Here is an 18,635-nt window from a genome sequence, read left to right on the forward strand (position 1 = left end):
TTTTGGTTTAAGGAATTCCTTAAAGTCTTGATTAAGTTCACTGAACCAAATCCTCGTTCACACTCAGCAGTGGATGGGCTTATTACAAACATGATTTCTAATAGTTTGCATAATTGACTGAGGCTAGGTGGAGTATTTACTAAGAGTGTGCCAGTTTTGGATATTGTTTGCAGTAACTGCAAAACATCTTTCCTTCCAAGTCAATATATTCAAGCCAGGGATAACAATCAACCCAATGTCGGTAAAGTACCTTTCATTAATTTAATTCCACTGACTCGCTGGATTAAAATCATAGTGAGCCGCTCGTTATGATCTAGATTGAGTAAACTCATTGCAACAAAACCGCTTACAACACTGCAAATTGATCATACTGGCTTTCTTTTGTTTGACGTGTTTTGATTTGCCGATAATTTGGTCGCTTAGCCCAATATGCAGTCAAGCGGTAACAGGATGTAAATGTATACCCGAAGATGGGTAGAATCAAGTATTCAGTATGCCCGGAGGGCATGATTGGCCAAGTAAAGGTAGATATAGTGATTAAAGCACGAAAATAAGGACTAGTCTGACTTTTTTAAAAAGCACTTGTCCTGGACTAGCAACTTGGAAGATTTAACTTGCCCGACTTCAAAAATGACTAGTATGGGACATCGGGCTATGGGATTTGCTCAGCCCTGATCATATAATATTAACAAATGAATGTTTGAATTCCCCATGTAACATTCAAAATCCCCTTCTAATATTTTCTTTCTTGAATGCAGCCCACACCCATGAATATTTACTAATGAAGACTATGTGCACACCATGGACTTCCACTACTCATAGTGGGCACTTAATCCCTGCCACTCTGTCAATGTACACCAGACAGAGTGGGCAATCCGTAAAACATGATGTATATAATGCATCTATTCAGCACGTATCAGTTTGATTGATGATGTTTTAAGGTCACAAATACAGTACAATAATAACATCTTCCCTTTCCCTTATGATCTCCATGAAAATTTTAGTATACAAGTTGTGGAAGTGTTATTTTAATTTTTCTTTGTAGCCTTGATTTTTAGTGCCCAGTTTAGTGGTTATCTTGATCTGTACAAGACACTGGCATGAACAAGGGAGTCCTTTCAATGGGCTGTGGAGATAGGCATGAACAAAGGAGTCCTTCTGATTGGCTGTGGAGACAGGCATGAACAAAGAAGTCTTTTTGATGGGCTGTGGAGACATGCAAGAACAAAGAAGACCTTTTAGATGTGCTTTGGAGACAGGCATGAACAAAGGAGTCCTTCTGATGGGCTCTGGAGACAGGCATGAACAAAGGAGTCCTTTTGATGGGCTCTGAACACATCAAATATTGATAACGCCTGCTGACTTCACTGTGTCATTTGTCACATGTTCTGTTTCCATGCAGAATGATGACATTATCCAAACAAAATTCTAAGCTGACTTTTACCACTCTTAAGTCAACATGTTAATGCCATGGCTGGCAGAAAGTACTGATGGTGGAACTTTATGGACAGTAGTTTTGAGTAAGTAATCATACACATACTTTAATATTTGAGTGGCTTAGTGCTGTTGGCTGTGTTGGCTCCCTTAGATGCTCAGCACTTGGAAGAAAACTGAATCTACATGAAAATGTCCTTTTTTAATGTACAAAAATGCAAAAATTGAGACCCACAAAAAAAAAGAAAGGAAACCACAGTATAGGCAAATAAAATCTTACAATTAAAATAAACTTGTGCAGAGAAGTTAAGTACTAGATAAGTACCAACTACAGCTCTGCCTTATTAATATGCTCTTTATTATAATATTAATCTAGACATAACACAACAACACTATAAATCATGTGCCCAAATTTTAAAAAGAATAAAACATTTTTTTACATACAATTTTTAACATTTTTTAGCTCAAACATTTATATGAAAACCACTGTTCATATATTGGTACGTTGTGTATAACAATACGAGTTGAAAGAAAACACGAAGCTCAGGGTTCTATCATTATTTCCCTTTTAAACATTTTTTATTTTACAAAATTAAATGCACAAATACCTTGAAGTGAAAAAATATATTTAATTTACATGAACTAACATTATTCATATATGTCATTCTTGCTATATTGCAGTTCAGTACCTAACAAGTCTGCAGTTACAGACCCCAACTGCTGTGTTATAACGAGGGCCAGCTGTGTTATAACAAGGGACAGCTGTGTAAGGCAGATAACCAATGTGCAGGTAAAATGTCTGATTTCCTGTTATGAAAGCAACTTTCCTAAGTAATGAATAAGTTACATTATCTATCGAAAAGTACATGCAACTCCTCTCACAATGCTTCTGATCCACATCAAACCCTGAAATATGATTTAGGTCGTAAACGATGAACAACAATGTCCAAATTCAGAGGGTGAGTTTAAGGTAGTGGTGGTAGTGACAGCAACAATAAAAGAGTTTGAGAAGAATGCCTGAAAAAAGTGTAGAAAAAAGTTGTTTAGCTTTACATTTCAGGTATTCTGAAAGTCTTCAAGCAATGGTTGTAAACAATAAAGATTAGAATATCACTTGTTATCCACGCTCATCTGAAGACATCGATTTTGACTTATGAAGAGATTGTTAACATAAATGCTTAAGTGGATATAAATGAATGAATTAGTTGATGGTTAAAAAGTCTGGATAATACTTGTCATAATATAATGGTATAAATGTTATTGCAATGCCAGGTGAAAATAATACTTTGATTACGATACCTTTTCATCTTTCTCTTGTTCCTTTCTTGCCTCTTCCTCCATAATTTCCTGAAGAGAAAGGGGCCAAGACTGACTGGCAACCTTTTTCACCTCCGAATCTGGTGGCTGTGTCAGTCTTTCTGGGTCAAGCCTTCGCCACATAGTTTTAGATGGCGACTTTCTGGATGCTTCACCTCTTTTTAGATGACCACCAAGCTCACTGGCCATTGCCTCATCTGTGATAGAAACAAAGGTTCTACTAAATATAGTTTCTCACATTCCAACTATGCCATGAATTATCTAGTAATGTCATCATATATCATCACAATATATTGCCATCAGACTCAGTGCAATGACAATATTGACCAAACAAATAGATTGGCAATACCATATATATGCCACTGCCCCTGTATATGAATTTCAATTCACTGCAATACAGAGCACTCATACCCAGTAGAATGTTTACCATTATCAAATGTGCCAGCATCAGTGCTTTAAAAAATCTTTATCAGATATAATCAGCAATAATCTACAAGCAATGGTCAGTCGAGAAGAAACAAACTGTAATTTTCAGTGAGGTGTAACCTTGGCCTTGGCAGTACAAGGTCACATGATGAAAGACAGCAGTAACATGATGAAAGATAGTGTTTCCTCATCATTATTCTACAGTGGAAAACATGATCATACAGAGGAATGAGAGAAAAAACAGGAACACTCTTTTAACAGTGTTGAAGAGAAAATTGATACCTAACCGCATATTCTGCCATTTCCGAATGCATGCAAGAAAGAAAAAGAACAAAACAGTAGCAAGTCTTATATTAAAGATGCCCATCTATGTAATACAGATAATAACAGACCAACCTAAACTCAAACAAGAGGCCAAAGTGGGCCTAATATTGTTGACATATGTCAAGTGGTTCTTTCTGGGGTTTTCCCGGGTTCTTCCTCCACCATTAATACTGGACGCCATGTACATCCTATCATGTGCTGAAAAATGGCGTTAAACCCTACAACAACAACAATAAAACATGTACACTCATGTAGTAGATGCTTTAGGTTTAAGTTTATTAAATTATTTTGTGAATGAACTAAAGAAGCTGTTTCATCTATTTGAAAGCATAGATGATAAAGTGAACAACATAGACAGGTTTACTGAGTCACAAATGAAACTTGCAAACAAGAAAACAAATGAATGGGATGATGCAGTATTGAAAATACCATTCTGATATTTTAAACAGTTTAGGAGAAATGTTTGTAAATGGAATCAGGGATGGTCCTGGCTTTTAAAAAGCTGTCGCCAAAAAAATCGCCAACCTCAATATTTTGTCGCCAATTTTCAAAAAGTGTCGCCAGAACAAGTAGTGAACATTTTTTGAAGTGTTAATTTAGTCTATTAATGTAACACGCAATGAAAATTACAAAAGATGGGTTAGTTAGTACTCTAATTACAATAAGCATTAACAAAATGTTACAAAGTGTTATATGAAGATCCGTTGTGATTTTAGTGCTGCCAACTTGTTGAATGCAGTTTCAAAGTCTAATTTTTCACATCTGTACATGCTGATTCTCATTAAAATCTCGAGAGATGAAATGCAAAGTTTATTTCTGATGTCAGTTTTTATGAGGTTCATCTTACTGAATCCACGTTCACAGTCTACAGTGCTGACAGGTGACACCAGTAGTCTCTCGGCAGCCCCCCTCCCCCTTATGGCTAGCTTCATAAAGCTTGAAGTGAATTGCTTCCTAAATCCCAAGAATGATCACTGAATGCTGTATAAATTTTCTCGACAAGCAAAGATCTCCATTCCCATGAATGAAACTTACATGAGTCAACACCTGGCAATATTGGACCGTATATATAAGCATAAATTCACACCCAATTTAGGGATTCTTTCACTCCTGTATTTTGAGAAATAAATAATTATTATTAATTATGCAAAACTGTTTTTTTCTTGCTATTTCTTGTTGCGGAGTTTAAGTCTCTGCAGCCATAACAAGGATTGATGGCAAAAGGAAAAGATCAATGAGTAAAATGCTGCACTGTCGACAGATATAATTGTGATTGAGATTTTTTCCATTTGCTTTGTAATTATACGCAGTAGTCGGTACTTCAAAGGTTATCAGTTTTCTATGAAGGTTCAGCAAAACTATTGTATTGGTATATGTAAAAAAAAAAAAAAAAAACAACAGAAGGACATTCAATTAATTGTATCTGTTCTATTCGCGTCTTCAGAAGTCGGTCAGTTGTAGGTATAGTTCGGTAGCATGATTGACTGTATCACAGCATACAGTACTCAGCCCAGATGTCAGCATAAGCAGATTATGATGTAACAATGCACTCTAAAGATGGGGTTGTCAATACGAACAAAGGATCATTTGTGTAACAGATTGATTCCAATGCATTGCTTAGTCAAGTTTGTGGCTTCCTTTCATTCTCCCTTTTAATTTATCCAGTCCAAATCCATGATTGTATGTACAAATTAAATAACCAAAAAGTATGTCGCCAAAAAAATCGCCAGATGGGATACTTTTGTCGCCAATAAGGAAAAAAAATCGCAATTTGCGACACTGGCGAAGCCCAGGACGATCCCTGGGAATGATTAAGATACATTACCAATACACTCTGTGTACATAAAAATGGCATAGAAAAGCATATTGAGGCCATGGGCTATCACATATTTATCAGAGACTACCATTTATTTTTCAAAGTGCTAAATTCATGGGGGGAAAAATGCAACTGACAGTTTCAGTAAATGAGTAAGGGCCTCAGAGCCAATAAGCCAAGAATTCTTATCTCTTCTGGCTGAATGGACTGTCACACACCAGCTGTTTTGCATTTTTCCTTGTTAACTCTTTTTGATACAATGTTTCAGATTTAGGCTAGCTATAGATGTCACACAGGTCTTAAAATAGTTGGGGCCCCTACAAAAAACCATGTATGTGACAAAGCATAAACATCCATCTTTAGCTGCCAATAAGAATGGCAAAAAATATACTTACATTTTTGCATCCTGAATTTCCTCGAAATAATCTTTCTTAGTTCTGCAAAAATGAATTACACACCATAAACTTGTATTGTAATTTCAACTACATTTCCAACTACAATAACATTCTCCTCACTGCACTAAAAATGAAGTGAACGTGATATTCCACAGTGTCTGTTTTCCCCTTATTATGCTTTCAAACATTCAAATGATAGAACAGAAACATACAGCTGAATCTTTTCCCTTTAGCAGATGCTAAATAAAATCTAGGTGTCCTAACTGAAAAAGAAGTCTATGAAGACCACTCCCAGCACAGATGTGATTCAGGCCAGGGATTTCATTCAGGGATAGAAATACTAGTTAAGTTGGTTTTGGGGAAGAAAACCAGGCTGACATAACAGGGAAACAGAGTCATAATTTTCACTAAAGCATAAACATCCTTCCTCACTGATAAAACATGTAGCTCACTTCTCTCAGTTAATACAATGGCCAGAAGAAAACGCTTTTAAGCGGAAGATTTTCAGAAGAAGCCTCACTCAACAGTTCATAAGGTGTTTTTGTCAATGCCCTCAAAGCTGATGAGAGGTTTGATTTTGGTGTCAGCGAGTGATACATGTCTTGGTAGCTCAAAATATTATATGATCAAAAAATCAGTGTCTGAACCAATGAGCTGGCCTTTAGGAAAATATGAGTGTTTGAAAGAGCAGCCCTATAATGTTTGATTGTAGAGGCTGAACAAGATCTCTCCTCCAAAAGTTCAAGAAGAAAATCCACTTTTGCACCAAGAGAGGATCAGCAAGTATTAACATGTTTCGTTGCACACCAACCACAGAAGATTTTCCACTTTGCATCTAGACCTTGGATGTAGAACACTGGCCTGTACAATGCAGTCAGTAACGCTGCTTGAAAACTTTGCCTGGATGATTGCTCATTTGAGATGATCCAAGCATGAAGGTGGAGAATCTGGGGATTAGTGTGAAAAAGCGTTACCTCAGTGTTGTGAGAGAAAATTGTCCCATGGAAGTAATACCCTTGGGAGTGTTGATCATCAGGTCGAGTAAATCTTTGAACCATGACAACTGAAGCCACAAAGGTACAATCAGGATGATCCATGCAGTGGACATATTGAATTTGTGTAATACTTGTGAAATGAACCAGAAGGGTGGGAATGTGTAAACAGGCAGTCAGTCATTACTGTGTAGTCAGACGGTTTGATAGCATTTCAAAGTGAAGTTGCAGTTTCCATCTTGAAAGTTTCCACTTGCAGAAATTTGTTTAGGGGGAAAGGTCAATAAAAAGACTCACTATTCTGCTTTTTTTGGAGACAAGAAATATCTGGGTGTAGAAAGATAGTTACTGGATGCTTTGTACCCTCTCCAATGCACCGTACCAAAGAAGGGTATGCACTTTCCTTTAATATGAAAACATTTGATTGATGGAAGATGGGTGTCCTTCAGAGGAGAAAGTTCTATGAAGCATAGATATAAAACCTCCTTCACGATAGAAAGGACCCACTGATCTAGTGTGATGGTCAACCAGGCCTCAGAAAAGAGGGCCACATGTGCACCTACCTGTATTAAAGGAAGAGGTATGCACTGCAGGAAAAGTGAGGTGTCCCAATGGACAAATTCTCCTTCTCTCTTTGGCCTCATTGGGGATGGGTGAGGCAAAAGTAGACTGTTATTCCCTGCCCTTGTCTCTCCACTTAATTTGTCACGTCTGTGGAGTGAACTTAAAGGAGAGTTGGCTATTTTGCTGTTGTGGTTGAGTACTACATTTTAGTACAAAATGTGGCTTACCCTTAGCTCGATCAGATGTCTGCAGACAATGGCTGATTTCGATGGAAATGCAACTAATGCAAGGGACCTATGTTGTTGGTCCCTTAAAGTCCTGAGAGGTGATAATGGAATGAGATCACCAATTAGTGTCTTTCAATCCATGGGTGAAGCCCTGAGAAAGATGTTTGCTATGTTCAAGCAAAAACTCTTACAAGCCCAATGCTACATCTCGATGCAGGTGAAGAGGCTTCGATGAGAATGCCATTGCCATAAACAATATATGTTGTGAAGTCTTCATCACAGCCTCTAACAGATATTGGAAGGCAACGGGTGATACTGATTCTTCCTTTAGTAAACTGAAGGAACCTGCTGAAAACAGGTCAGCATGTGAAGCTATAGTCACTAATGACCTGACCTTTGACTATAAAGCCTCCAAGGATTTAACTGAGAGGTGAGCAAACAAATCTGTTGAAATGTCCATTTGTGAAGCTTCAGTGTCTGGAGGGTCAATGGCCAGGCAGGTGAATGGTCTTTATAAGCTCGAGGCTGGTATTATGGGTCTCAATGTAGCAAAGGGGACAGAACACCATTTATTCTGTCTATTTTCTTGACCTTTGCTCAGATGTTTTGCAACTTCACTTCTGGGCATTGCTCCTGACAGTTTTTCTAAACAAGAAAGAATCTTGGTGTCACTTTAACAATTTGGTTTTGTGCACATGTCAGGGAGAAGAAGGTCAGACTTTGTTAACAGCCATGTCGAATGACCAAGTCTCTGCTTTGACCATATGTGATAATGTTGGTGAGGGATTTGGAAAACATTTAAGGTAGGCTGGAATTTCAATAAATTCTTGAGAATCTACTAGAATTGTCAAGGCTTCATCTTCCTGTTCCAAACCTCAGTATGAAACAGGAGCAATGTAGACCGAATTATCCCCCTATGGGGATAGCTGGAAAGTAGGGACGTATCTTTTCTGCATTTCCGCAGAATTGTCCTTAAAGGGTGTTGTGACATGACAATAAGAATTCTTCTTATCTTTGGTCTCTTAGCAGGAGGGGCAATAACCCTCACCTTCCTTGATATAAGTGACCTTTTCTGCAAAACTTGTGATGGTTATCTAACCTCATGGAGTTCCATTTACCAAAAAGGACTGAAAGGGAACATGGGAAAGGAAGGGACATCAGTCTAATTACCTATCCCAGTAGCAATGTCTAAATGCACACTGTGGTTTGACAACTCAGTAACGTAGTGAAAGGGGGGTATTCCTAGCACTAGCCCTGAATTCAACATGTCTTGCAGACCTGTACACAGTACCTAGTCTGCTGTATATTTTGTACACAGTAACAAATTACATGTGTGTTCCATGGGATTTCATATGCCCATACTTAACAAAGGTCTGAGACAACTGAAATATTAAAGTTCTGAAACTAGAAACTTAGTCTGACAAAATAACAGAACTGATGATATACAGTAGTAACAAGGGTTGTGACAGCCTTGTATCTCTCTTACTACTGTATTTTGTATTGTAAAAAAGTTTATTTGATATCTTCCATTTATGACTTATAAACGCCAGAACATCCTTGTTATGCTGGAGTAATGTTATAAAAACCACTAAAACACTTAAAGGGGCCAAGAATCTATTAACAAACAACTGTTATGAGATTCCATGTTGTGACAACATTATTGTATTAATAAACAATAATCACAAAAATATCTGGACCAATGTATTGTAAAACCTGTAATTTTTGAGAACCCAAATTAGTGAGTACTATTACTATTACAACGTTCCTTGCCCTTTATCTCCTCCAGATAGGGTGGGTGGCTCACTGTGTAAACAACTAACAGATGACAATTATCAAAGGTAATCTTATCCATTTTAAAAATTTGATAAATATGACCTAGAGGTTTAAAATTTCGGTATAAAGAACTAGTATTGACAAGCTCTGGTTACCAGTATGAAACCATTGCACTTGCTGACATTTTCTCTTCACAGTGTTTTTCTTCCATGTGTTGACTCAATAATTGTCCAAAAAAATAATGAGGACACTATTAAGCAATGGCTGACGACGTAGATCAGACTGGGCAATACATGTGTTTTAAGGGATCTCTAGAGGAGTTGGTGGATCAGATTTAATATTTATTCACATCGATTCTCCACTGACGTGAAACTGTTATACGATTTTTTAAATCTTCCCGAAAGCATATCCCATTTCATCCATACTTGTTTAATCTCAATTACCAACATGACTATAAAACACTAGAAATTGCCTGAAGCACAGTTACTAATGAAAGACAATGTATAATACAGTTCATGTGATATTTGAAAACCTCACAATTTGCGGTGGGGACTTAATCACCTCTACATTCACTCTGCGATGGAGAGATAAATATCTACAAATCACCAGTGTACCACGGCAACCACAATGAAGGTGGGGCTGGTCAACATCACTGATTGACATTTGGACAGCCAATGAATGAACACCACCCATGGAAAGATAAAGAAGATACTATTTGGTCTTTATTTCAATCATACATCTGGACAAAATAATACCAAAAATCTTATGTATTCAGTGCATGTATATTTGGAATTGATTGACTGACTTCTTTTGCAATAATTTTAAGCTCTTACTATATTCAAAGAAATCTGAACAAACTTAAGCACTGAAATGACACAAGGCACACAGTCTTAAGCTTCTCTTGAACAGTATAAATATATGTCCTACTGTTACAAAGTAACAGTAATCCTGAGATGAAGACAATTAAGATCCAAATTGACGAGAGGCTGAATATACACAAATCTGTACTAGTTCAATTCAGACTGCATGTGTACTGTAAGGGAATAACCATTTAATGTATGGGGCTTGAATGTTCTTTCCAACCTAGATATCTTCTTATACTTTATCACATGATAAATCTGTTTCATGAAAAAAGGAATGGAATAGTCTTTTTTCATACTACAAATCAGAACAAGGCAATTGTTTTAAAGCATTTAACCCTTCCCCACTCACCCACTATTAAAAAATTAAATTGTTTCTCCCTAATAAAGACGACTTCAGCAGATGCTGACAAAAATAAAGGCAGTGAATAAAGTCAACACTGTTATAGAATATAATGTCATGAATCAGCATTAAAGATGTCAATTTTGGGAATGTGTGTTTTTATCATACTTAGCCCCAATTATGATCCTGCCATTAACAATTAAAGTTTGATAATTGTTCATACTTAATCTGAAGTCAGTGAATCTCAGATATTTTGAGATTTTATTTTCGAACAAATTTAGGACATTCTGCATGTAAGCATGATCTCCACATGTATCCTATCATCTGCTTCTTTTATATGGGGAAATTATAAAAACAACTTGTTTCCGTCATAGAAACAAATGTCAATATCCTAAATGATAATATTGATCAACTTCTTACAATAAAATCATCACATTTATTAAAGTATGCAGATTCCTGTTTGTAACTGCTGAAGCATTTGGTGTGTGTGTGTGTATGTGTGTGATTAGGATTTTTAATGTAGCTTAAAAAAAAAAATCAGTCATATCGCAATGATGTTTGCAGTGTGGCAGTTTATAGTGATGTCTTTCACTGGGGCATCATGCCACAGGCCACCCAGTCACATTATCCTGACACTGGGCCGACCAGTTCTAACACTAACCTCTTAATGCTGAGTGCCTAGCGAGGCAGCTGTTAGTACCATTTTTGTAAGTCTTTGGTATGACTCGGCAGGGGTTCGAACCTATGACCTCCCACTTCCGAGGTCCTTTCCACTAGACCACCGGAGCTGGAGCATTTGGTTATTGACAGCAAAATAAAAATTGTCAAGTAATTTCTTGACAGTTACTGTGGCTGACTGGATCAAGTGTGTGACTGAGACACAGCATGCCTACAAACAAACACCATACACATTTATCTCTGAGTACAAGGTCATGAATTTGTGCCCACTGGTGGGAAATTTTCTTTCTTTTTCCTCCATGATGCAATAATGTCTAGTATTGTTTTACTTTTCTTACCACTTCTTGAGATGTCAGTTTCTTATGTGTAGATTTATAATTCGTCAATTTTTAATATTTTAATTCTGAAGACTGACTAAAAATGTTGACATGTCAAGCATCCAAAAAGTTACATTTGGTTAAGGTTAATAAGCATTTTAGCATCATTACTTAAACTCTCATTGGTCAAATGCTCAAAGCAAGCATCATTACTTAAACTCTCATTGGTCAGAAGCTCAAAACAAGCATCATTACTTAAACTCTCGCTGGTCAGAAGCTCAAAACAAGCAGAATCATGAAAAAAATTATTTTTAACTTGGTGTGAACAATAAGGCCATGAACTGAAGAAAGCTATCAGGCAATAATTATACTGATACCAAAGCAAATACAAAATAAAATTTCTAATGTTAAATACAACTGAGATAACTTATGCAGTAGTGGTTTGAATTCCATATTTTATGAGAGAGGAACTTTACTAAAAACAGTTAATGACCTAGAAATGCTTTGGTTCTCTTTTTTCTGCATTATGTATAGTATATAACTGGAGAAAAAAACAGAAAAAGAAAACAGTAGTTTCATCTGATGTTCAAGTTTACTTGGCAATATAACAGACAAATATTTACCTACAACAAATAAGTATATGTTTATCTCTGTTCCGGCAAGGTATAAGATTTTGTCAAGATGGGCTACTTATAATTTCTATTGGTAAATTGTACATGGCAGAAATTAATTTCGATACAAGGTAAATCTCTGCAGAAAGGGGACCAAATGACTGAGTGCAGTAGGTTCAATGTTATAAAGAAAAGGTTGAATTATATCTCTGTAAGTAGTTCAAAACAAGAAAACCTGACATGGGGTGAAATGACCAATACAATTCATGATAAACAGCCTACAATACTATACATTATCGATGCACATATAAACTTTATGGCCACTTCATCTTTCAAAGGTCTGTCAGTGTTAGGGTTGTGCCATTTTATGTCTGATGACATCATGGCTTTATTTCCTACACGCAGATTACAGAGACATATACTTGTCATCTGTTCATATGTTATTTTCATCCTTGACAATATAAAAAAAAATACTTCCAGACTACCTATTAGTTGTCAGTGGTTTTGATTCAACCATTTAAGCCATTTCAGACTGCCCAATTTGATAAGACTCCTCTTGGTCACCATGCCCTTTGTTTTGTGCGGCCTGAATGTGTTGAAAACATCTTATTTCATGTCTTCACTTAAACTGAGAAGGAATCATGGTCTTATTTTCAAAATTGAAGAAAGAGTGCAATTTTCTCTTGCAAAGAAAATCTTATCTAGAACACATCTAAGTGTAGGAGTCAAGAAGGCTAGCAACAAAATCCATGATACTGCAATTAATGTATAAGCAAGACAACTGCCACAGCCACAGGCACTCATTTCTGTCAGTGAAAAGATAATTACGCTACTCCCTCGATAACTCGCGCTCTGATAACTCATGAACCTGCTTTTAACGCGGGGTCAGGCATGGAGCCCATTTTTTAAACTAGTAATTACCAAAAAATTTACCTCTATTTGTTGAACTTGAAGAAAATTGTGATCACTGATGGCAACTGAAACTTTGATACATCGCTCATTGTATAGTCAAAAACTATAAATAGGGTTGGGAAAGTTTAATCAACTTCATGAAATTTTCAACTTTTAATAAGTCATACATTTTTTTATGTTCTTTCCAAATAACATTCTCAGAATACCATATATAACGATACTCAACAAAATTTTGATCAATGAAAATGTTACTTATGCCTACTGAAGTCAGTACCTTAATAAATAAAAACCAATCATAAAAGTTTTTTTTATCAAGTGAAATTTGTTTTTAGTTCCATCTTTTAGTTGGGTTCAAGTGTAATAATCAGAAATGCAATTTGCACTCTTTTATTCCAACATAAAATTTGTCCCTCTACCATAACAGCTATGTCCACGAGCATTTCTCTGAGAACCCAAGTAAGTGCCAACTGTGTTTTGATATCTGACCTGAGAAGTATTTATCGCATTGCTGCACCGAATTAGACGCTGACCTCCTTTGTATTATCAGTTAACTGTGTCTTTTGTATCAAATAAAAGAAAAGTTACAAGGCATGTAAATCCGACATGCTTAAAATCTGGTGGCCCCATTTGTAAGTCAGGTGAACTCATTTCAATTGATCAATTCAATACAGTCGACTCCACTTAACTGCACATCGGTTAACTGCACATTCCGGATAACTGCATGTAGTCACGCCGGTCCCGTTTTTCCCCAACGCTTTTCTATGGGAACAAACTTCGGATAACTGCACTTCGCTTAAATGCACACTCCGGATAATAGCACAATAAATGTTCTGCCCGTGGCACATTATTCATTACAATTTTACTCCGGTTAACTGCACAATGTATAGTCAGGATCAGTTATTGCCAGTCCACTGCTGTAGCGCTTCAAAAAAGCTGACAATTAAGCCAGTAAATACGACTTTGTAAATGATTGACATGTAAAGGACGCCATAGGTGGTAGATAGATGCATATTCCCGCCCACCAGGGAGCAATAGCGTGGGGACAATCATATGTTGCAATAGATGACGGTCTTCAGACAGAAGGTGAAATCGATGACTCAGTAGAAAATGACTAAAGAAGTGATGACGGCGACGCAGTAGATGACCAGGTTTCATCTAAAGTCGCTATTCAGTCACTCCAGAATTTATGCAGATTCATGGAACAGAAAGAATGTGAGCTGTTTGAACCGTTTTACAAAACAGAGTCGGCAATTCACCAACTTATTAGTAAAACCTGTGTGCAGACATCAACTGCCAATTTCTTTCGGAAATCGTCAATTTCATTGTGTTTGATTTAACAATATTACGTCAGTGTTGTTCGTTGTAGACTCTTGTTTCATTTAAGTAAACGTTGAAAGAGTGGATTCTTATCATCTTTATATGTTATTCTTCACCTATATTCGTGCCATGCTGATTTAAAGTTGTACTATACCGTACTTCGGTTAACTGCACACTCCGTTTAACTGCACAGTCTCGTGACGGGCCCGAGGCTGTGCAGTTAACCAGAGTCGACTGTACTGTTATAAATATTACTGTGTATTTAATATAATTAGATACCTTAACTGAAGTACTCAATCATAAATGTGGTCAAAGGTAGTAAGGCACCCAAGTGAAATGAATACTTCATGAAATAAAGAGCATTGTTTCAAAGAAAAAAGATCATAGTGGAGAAGCGAGTTTCAGAAAAATCCTGCATTGGCATTTACAGATATCCTAAGGCTGAGAAGTAGTTTCACATTACTTGGAATGAAATCACAGCATCCATATTTTACAAACTGAAAAGTACGAATGTCGACGATTGTTACACAAAAAAAAATCAGGGCAAGAGTTATTGACGGAGTGGTGTACAATGAGTACTGAAGCCAACACTTCATTGCTCTTTGGTCAAAACTTCTTAATCAACATTGTGTCAATTACGCCTGCAGGTACACATAAATGTTTCTCAAATGTTAAATACTCCTGAAATTGTTGAACTGAATAAGTCTAGCAATATCAAAGTCAAGGAAAATTAGGTCTGATAGTTTACACATTTCTGCAAGAGTTTCAATATGAATCAACCTGACTGATGAAATTATAAGCAAAACCAAATGGCTGAATTCGGTTTGTTCATAAGGCAGGCACAAACAAAGGAGTAATTTCATTGTTTTTAAATTTAATTAAAACCTTTATACTTTGCTGGTCTCGGAACAAATCTGATGATGGCTAACTGCAATGAGCAAGGAGCAGCTGTTTAAGTGTTTGATTCACATGCAGAAACTTGCGGAATTATGGTCGTCAGAAAGCAATTGATGGGGCAACATTTTGGACAGTGTTTTAAGGAAGAGATTATATGCATATACTTTAATAACTGAATAGCTTAATGCTGTTAGCTGCATTATCTCCCTTTGATGTTTAGTGTAAGTTGCCGATTTTTTCAGGTTTTTGCTTTGTGCTTATACATGTGGCAGTATTGGTTAAAAAGTGGCTGCCATTTTGTTGTTGGCATAGTTTTGTTCTTTTGTATTCTTTACCTGACGTATCTGCAGAGATTTAATCTATGAAATAAAATATATGCAAATATGGAAACTCTGACAGGCAAAACCACGTTTACAACCAAACTGAGATGCCCCCAAAAATACTACAAAAACGGCAACATCAAAAAAAAGCAACAAACAACATGAACCTTGTACAATGACAATCAAATCTGAAAAAAATGATAATCCCTTATTAAAAACAAATAATTCACCCCAAGGATTACAGAATGACTCCCATGACAAACAACTTACTTGGCTGCTCAAGTATTAAATATATTATGATGAAGTCATTCAATGAAATGTTGTTTAAAACAAACTGCACTTTGCAAGCAGGCCCTTCTAAGCAGTCATGGTTATAAAGGATTAAAATAAAGGTGTTTATCTCTGTCATTGTGATACAGTCAATTATAGCAGTGTCAAACTGCTTATTTTGCCTGCAACGTGCATGTGATTCTCACAACAGTGCATTTACAGTGTATCCTCCAGGGGTGTAAAGTTAATGGTAAAAAGAACCCCTTGGTGTCAGAATTGGGGGTCAAATAAAAAATGTGGGGGGTCAAAAATATACTCACAAATTTTCATATAACTTGTATTTTTTCAGCTTGAAATAGGATATTGCAACTTGCACAACATACTCTCTCTCTCTAAACTTACAAATAAACTAATATGCACAATTAACAAACAAATGCACTGTCCATTCAAAGAATAATTTTATTAGTTCATTTTTCTTTTAAAGTCGTACTTTTAACAGTCTCCTTATAATCAATAGGAAGCAACATTATAGCCCAACACATTACATACAAGCCAATACAAAAAGCCAAATAAATCTTTTTAACCAAAGGCAGTTAATTTACTGCCTTTCATAAAATGTGTACTATCATCGGTTTCATTGTACTTCGTCCTAGAACACATTTATCCAAATATCAAAGAGGATAATGAGTCATCTTCTTTCTAATAAGTTACACCTGAACTTTAAGATCTTTCTTTTATTGCAGCAAAGTAAAAAAAAAAAAAAAAAAAAAAAAAACTGCAATGTCCTGCTGACTTTGTAATCCAAATACAGCATTTGTGTCTGCAAGTTTACTGATTTCTTTGTTGCAAAAGAATGTCTTGGGTTATAATGTCTTCTCCAGATATCTTGTGGCAAACAAGGGCAGATTTGTTAAAATTCTAAAACTATGTCATGAAAGGATTATTCACTTTTGCAGTCTTCGCAATCACGCAATCAGAAGTCACACCGATAATCCTAATGGATGTGCTGTATTCTAGTCAAGGGAATTATTTTCTCCATTTTTCATTAAACTTAGATCCACAGTTACTCTATTGTGTTCTGCTTCTTTCACTTTCTTCACTAATGGTTCTTAGTGCACGAGGTTTTAATCTGGAGATCACTTTCTAGTGTAACAAGCATTGAGGTGAAACATCTAGATGACAGCTTCCTAAGCTCAATGGAAATTGCATGAGAGCTCGCGAGATATGGGGAAGCTACTCCGTCATAACATTGCCCATGCTAGTCTGGTTCATTGTTTTGTATGTTCCCTGCGTTGCACTCTGCTATACGAACAGAGGAGCGCAAGGCAGGAAGCAAACAAAGCAGGGAACCAGCCAATGCAATGGGTATTAAATAAATCCTGACCACATTATGAAAATCCTTTGCGTAAAAGAAAAAATGCAAGGCAACAAAATGTGTGCGTCAATTTTCTCCAGCATGCATCCCTGATGCACAAATATGCATAAAGGGAAACACTGATTTATATAATAAAATCTATTCATGCATGATGACTGCAGAAATAAATGACAGGGGAGCACTCATAGCAAATGCTGCTCAATACGAGTTTTACTGTACCAATTAATACCAAGACAAACTCATAATGAAGTATATTAATTCTACTACTGAATAATGAAATGTGATCCATGACCACACCTACTTTATGGCAGGCACTATATTATAATGAAGGGCCTGACAGTGGTGGAGTGCTATATTATATCCTTTATTACGAGACAGTTTCACTATAGGATGGTACACTCTATGACTCCCATGGAGAGCGTTATAATGAGGGAATAAGATCTGGTACACATACCCTGTGAGAGCTGCTCTCTCCTTAGACAATGATGCAATGTCTTTGCTGTAGTCCAATCAATGGGAATTTGATACTGTTTTCTTCTGCCTGCAATGAGTGAAAAACATTGTATTAAATAAACGAGTCTAATAAAATCTTTATGTAACATGGTCTACCTGATGTTTGTCAAGTTATTTGTTAAATTTAAGCTAAGAGACCTGACCCTATTTACAAATTTTATAGAAAAATAACCCACATCCTGGTCCTCTTATTGTACCTCAGTATTTTATATAAAGGTTGTGATAAACAGAATTATTGTTCCAATTTTAATATAATTCTAGTGGAATTTTAAAAGAAATTTTCATTGGAATTAGGAAATGCTCATTGACTGGATTAACATTATTTTGGGAAAATAGTGAATTCATTCAAAGGCATTATAGATTGTTGTGACACAGCAAAAGTGTTGGCAAATCAGCACATTCATGGTTAGTGGCACATCAGCATATTCAAGATTGGACTTCATTTGGATCGCCACAATCAAAACACTAACTTTTTTGCCTTGTGATAGAACTTTGAGGATTATTTGGGATTTAATTCACACTAGTCGAAGTTCTTTTAAATTTTCACTTTGTATCCTAGGGAAATAAATTATTTATTGAATTTTTACTAAACTTGATAGTTTTTGCTTCATTTCTGTTCGCTGAGGACCATAGAGTCCTAACAGCAATAATACAAATAAAACTCGAGATTACAAATGAACACCATACTATTTTTGCTGTACAAGTATGATCAGGAACAATGGAACATGATGACAGGTATGTCATAATTCTTTTCAATTTTTGTCCTACAATAATTATATGGCATCATATAAGAGAACTCTAAATTATACACATGACACATAATATGCTGTGAAAAAGGTTCTTCTGTACCTTAGCCCTTAAACTTTGAAAATAACATTGTTCATGAGAGAGTATGAGAAGTTTTTAAAATGTGCAGAATTATTTACACTGCACTCTACCAGTGGTCATTCATGT

The 18,635-nt window shown here is 36.2% G+C and overlaps 1 protein-coding gene across 1 annotated transcript in view; it reads right to left on the bottom strand.

Moving 5' to 3' along the window:
• The window catches only part of LOC149797421 (uncharacterized), a 112,120-nt gene that overhangs the window by 37,656 nt on the left and 55,829 nt on the right, over positions 1-18,635 (bottom strand). The window contains exons 8-9 of the mRNA XM_089962210.1: positions 17,623-17,709; positions 2,734-2,948 (exon numbers count right to left, since the gene is read on the bottom strand). Coding sequence (XP_089818336.1) covers positions 2,734-2,948; positions 17,623-17,709 — 302 coding nt within the window. The remainder of the gene's footprint in view (positions 1-2,733; positions 2,949-17,622; positions 17,710-18,635) is intronic.

Source organism: Sinohyriopsis cumingii, chromosome 6 (genome assembly GCF_028554795.1).
Source record: "Sinohyriopsis cumingii isolate HCF-2022 chromosome 6, ASM2855479v2, whole genome shotgun sequence".
Taxonomy (NCBI): Eukaryota; Metazoa; Mollusca; class Bivalvia; order Unionida; family Unionidae; genus Sinohyriopsis; species Sinohyriopsis cumingii.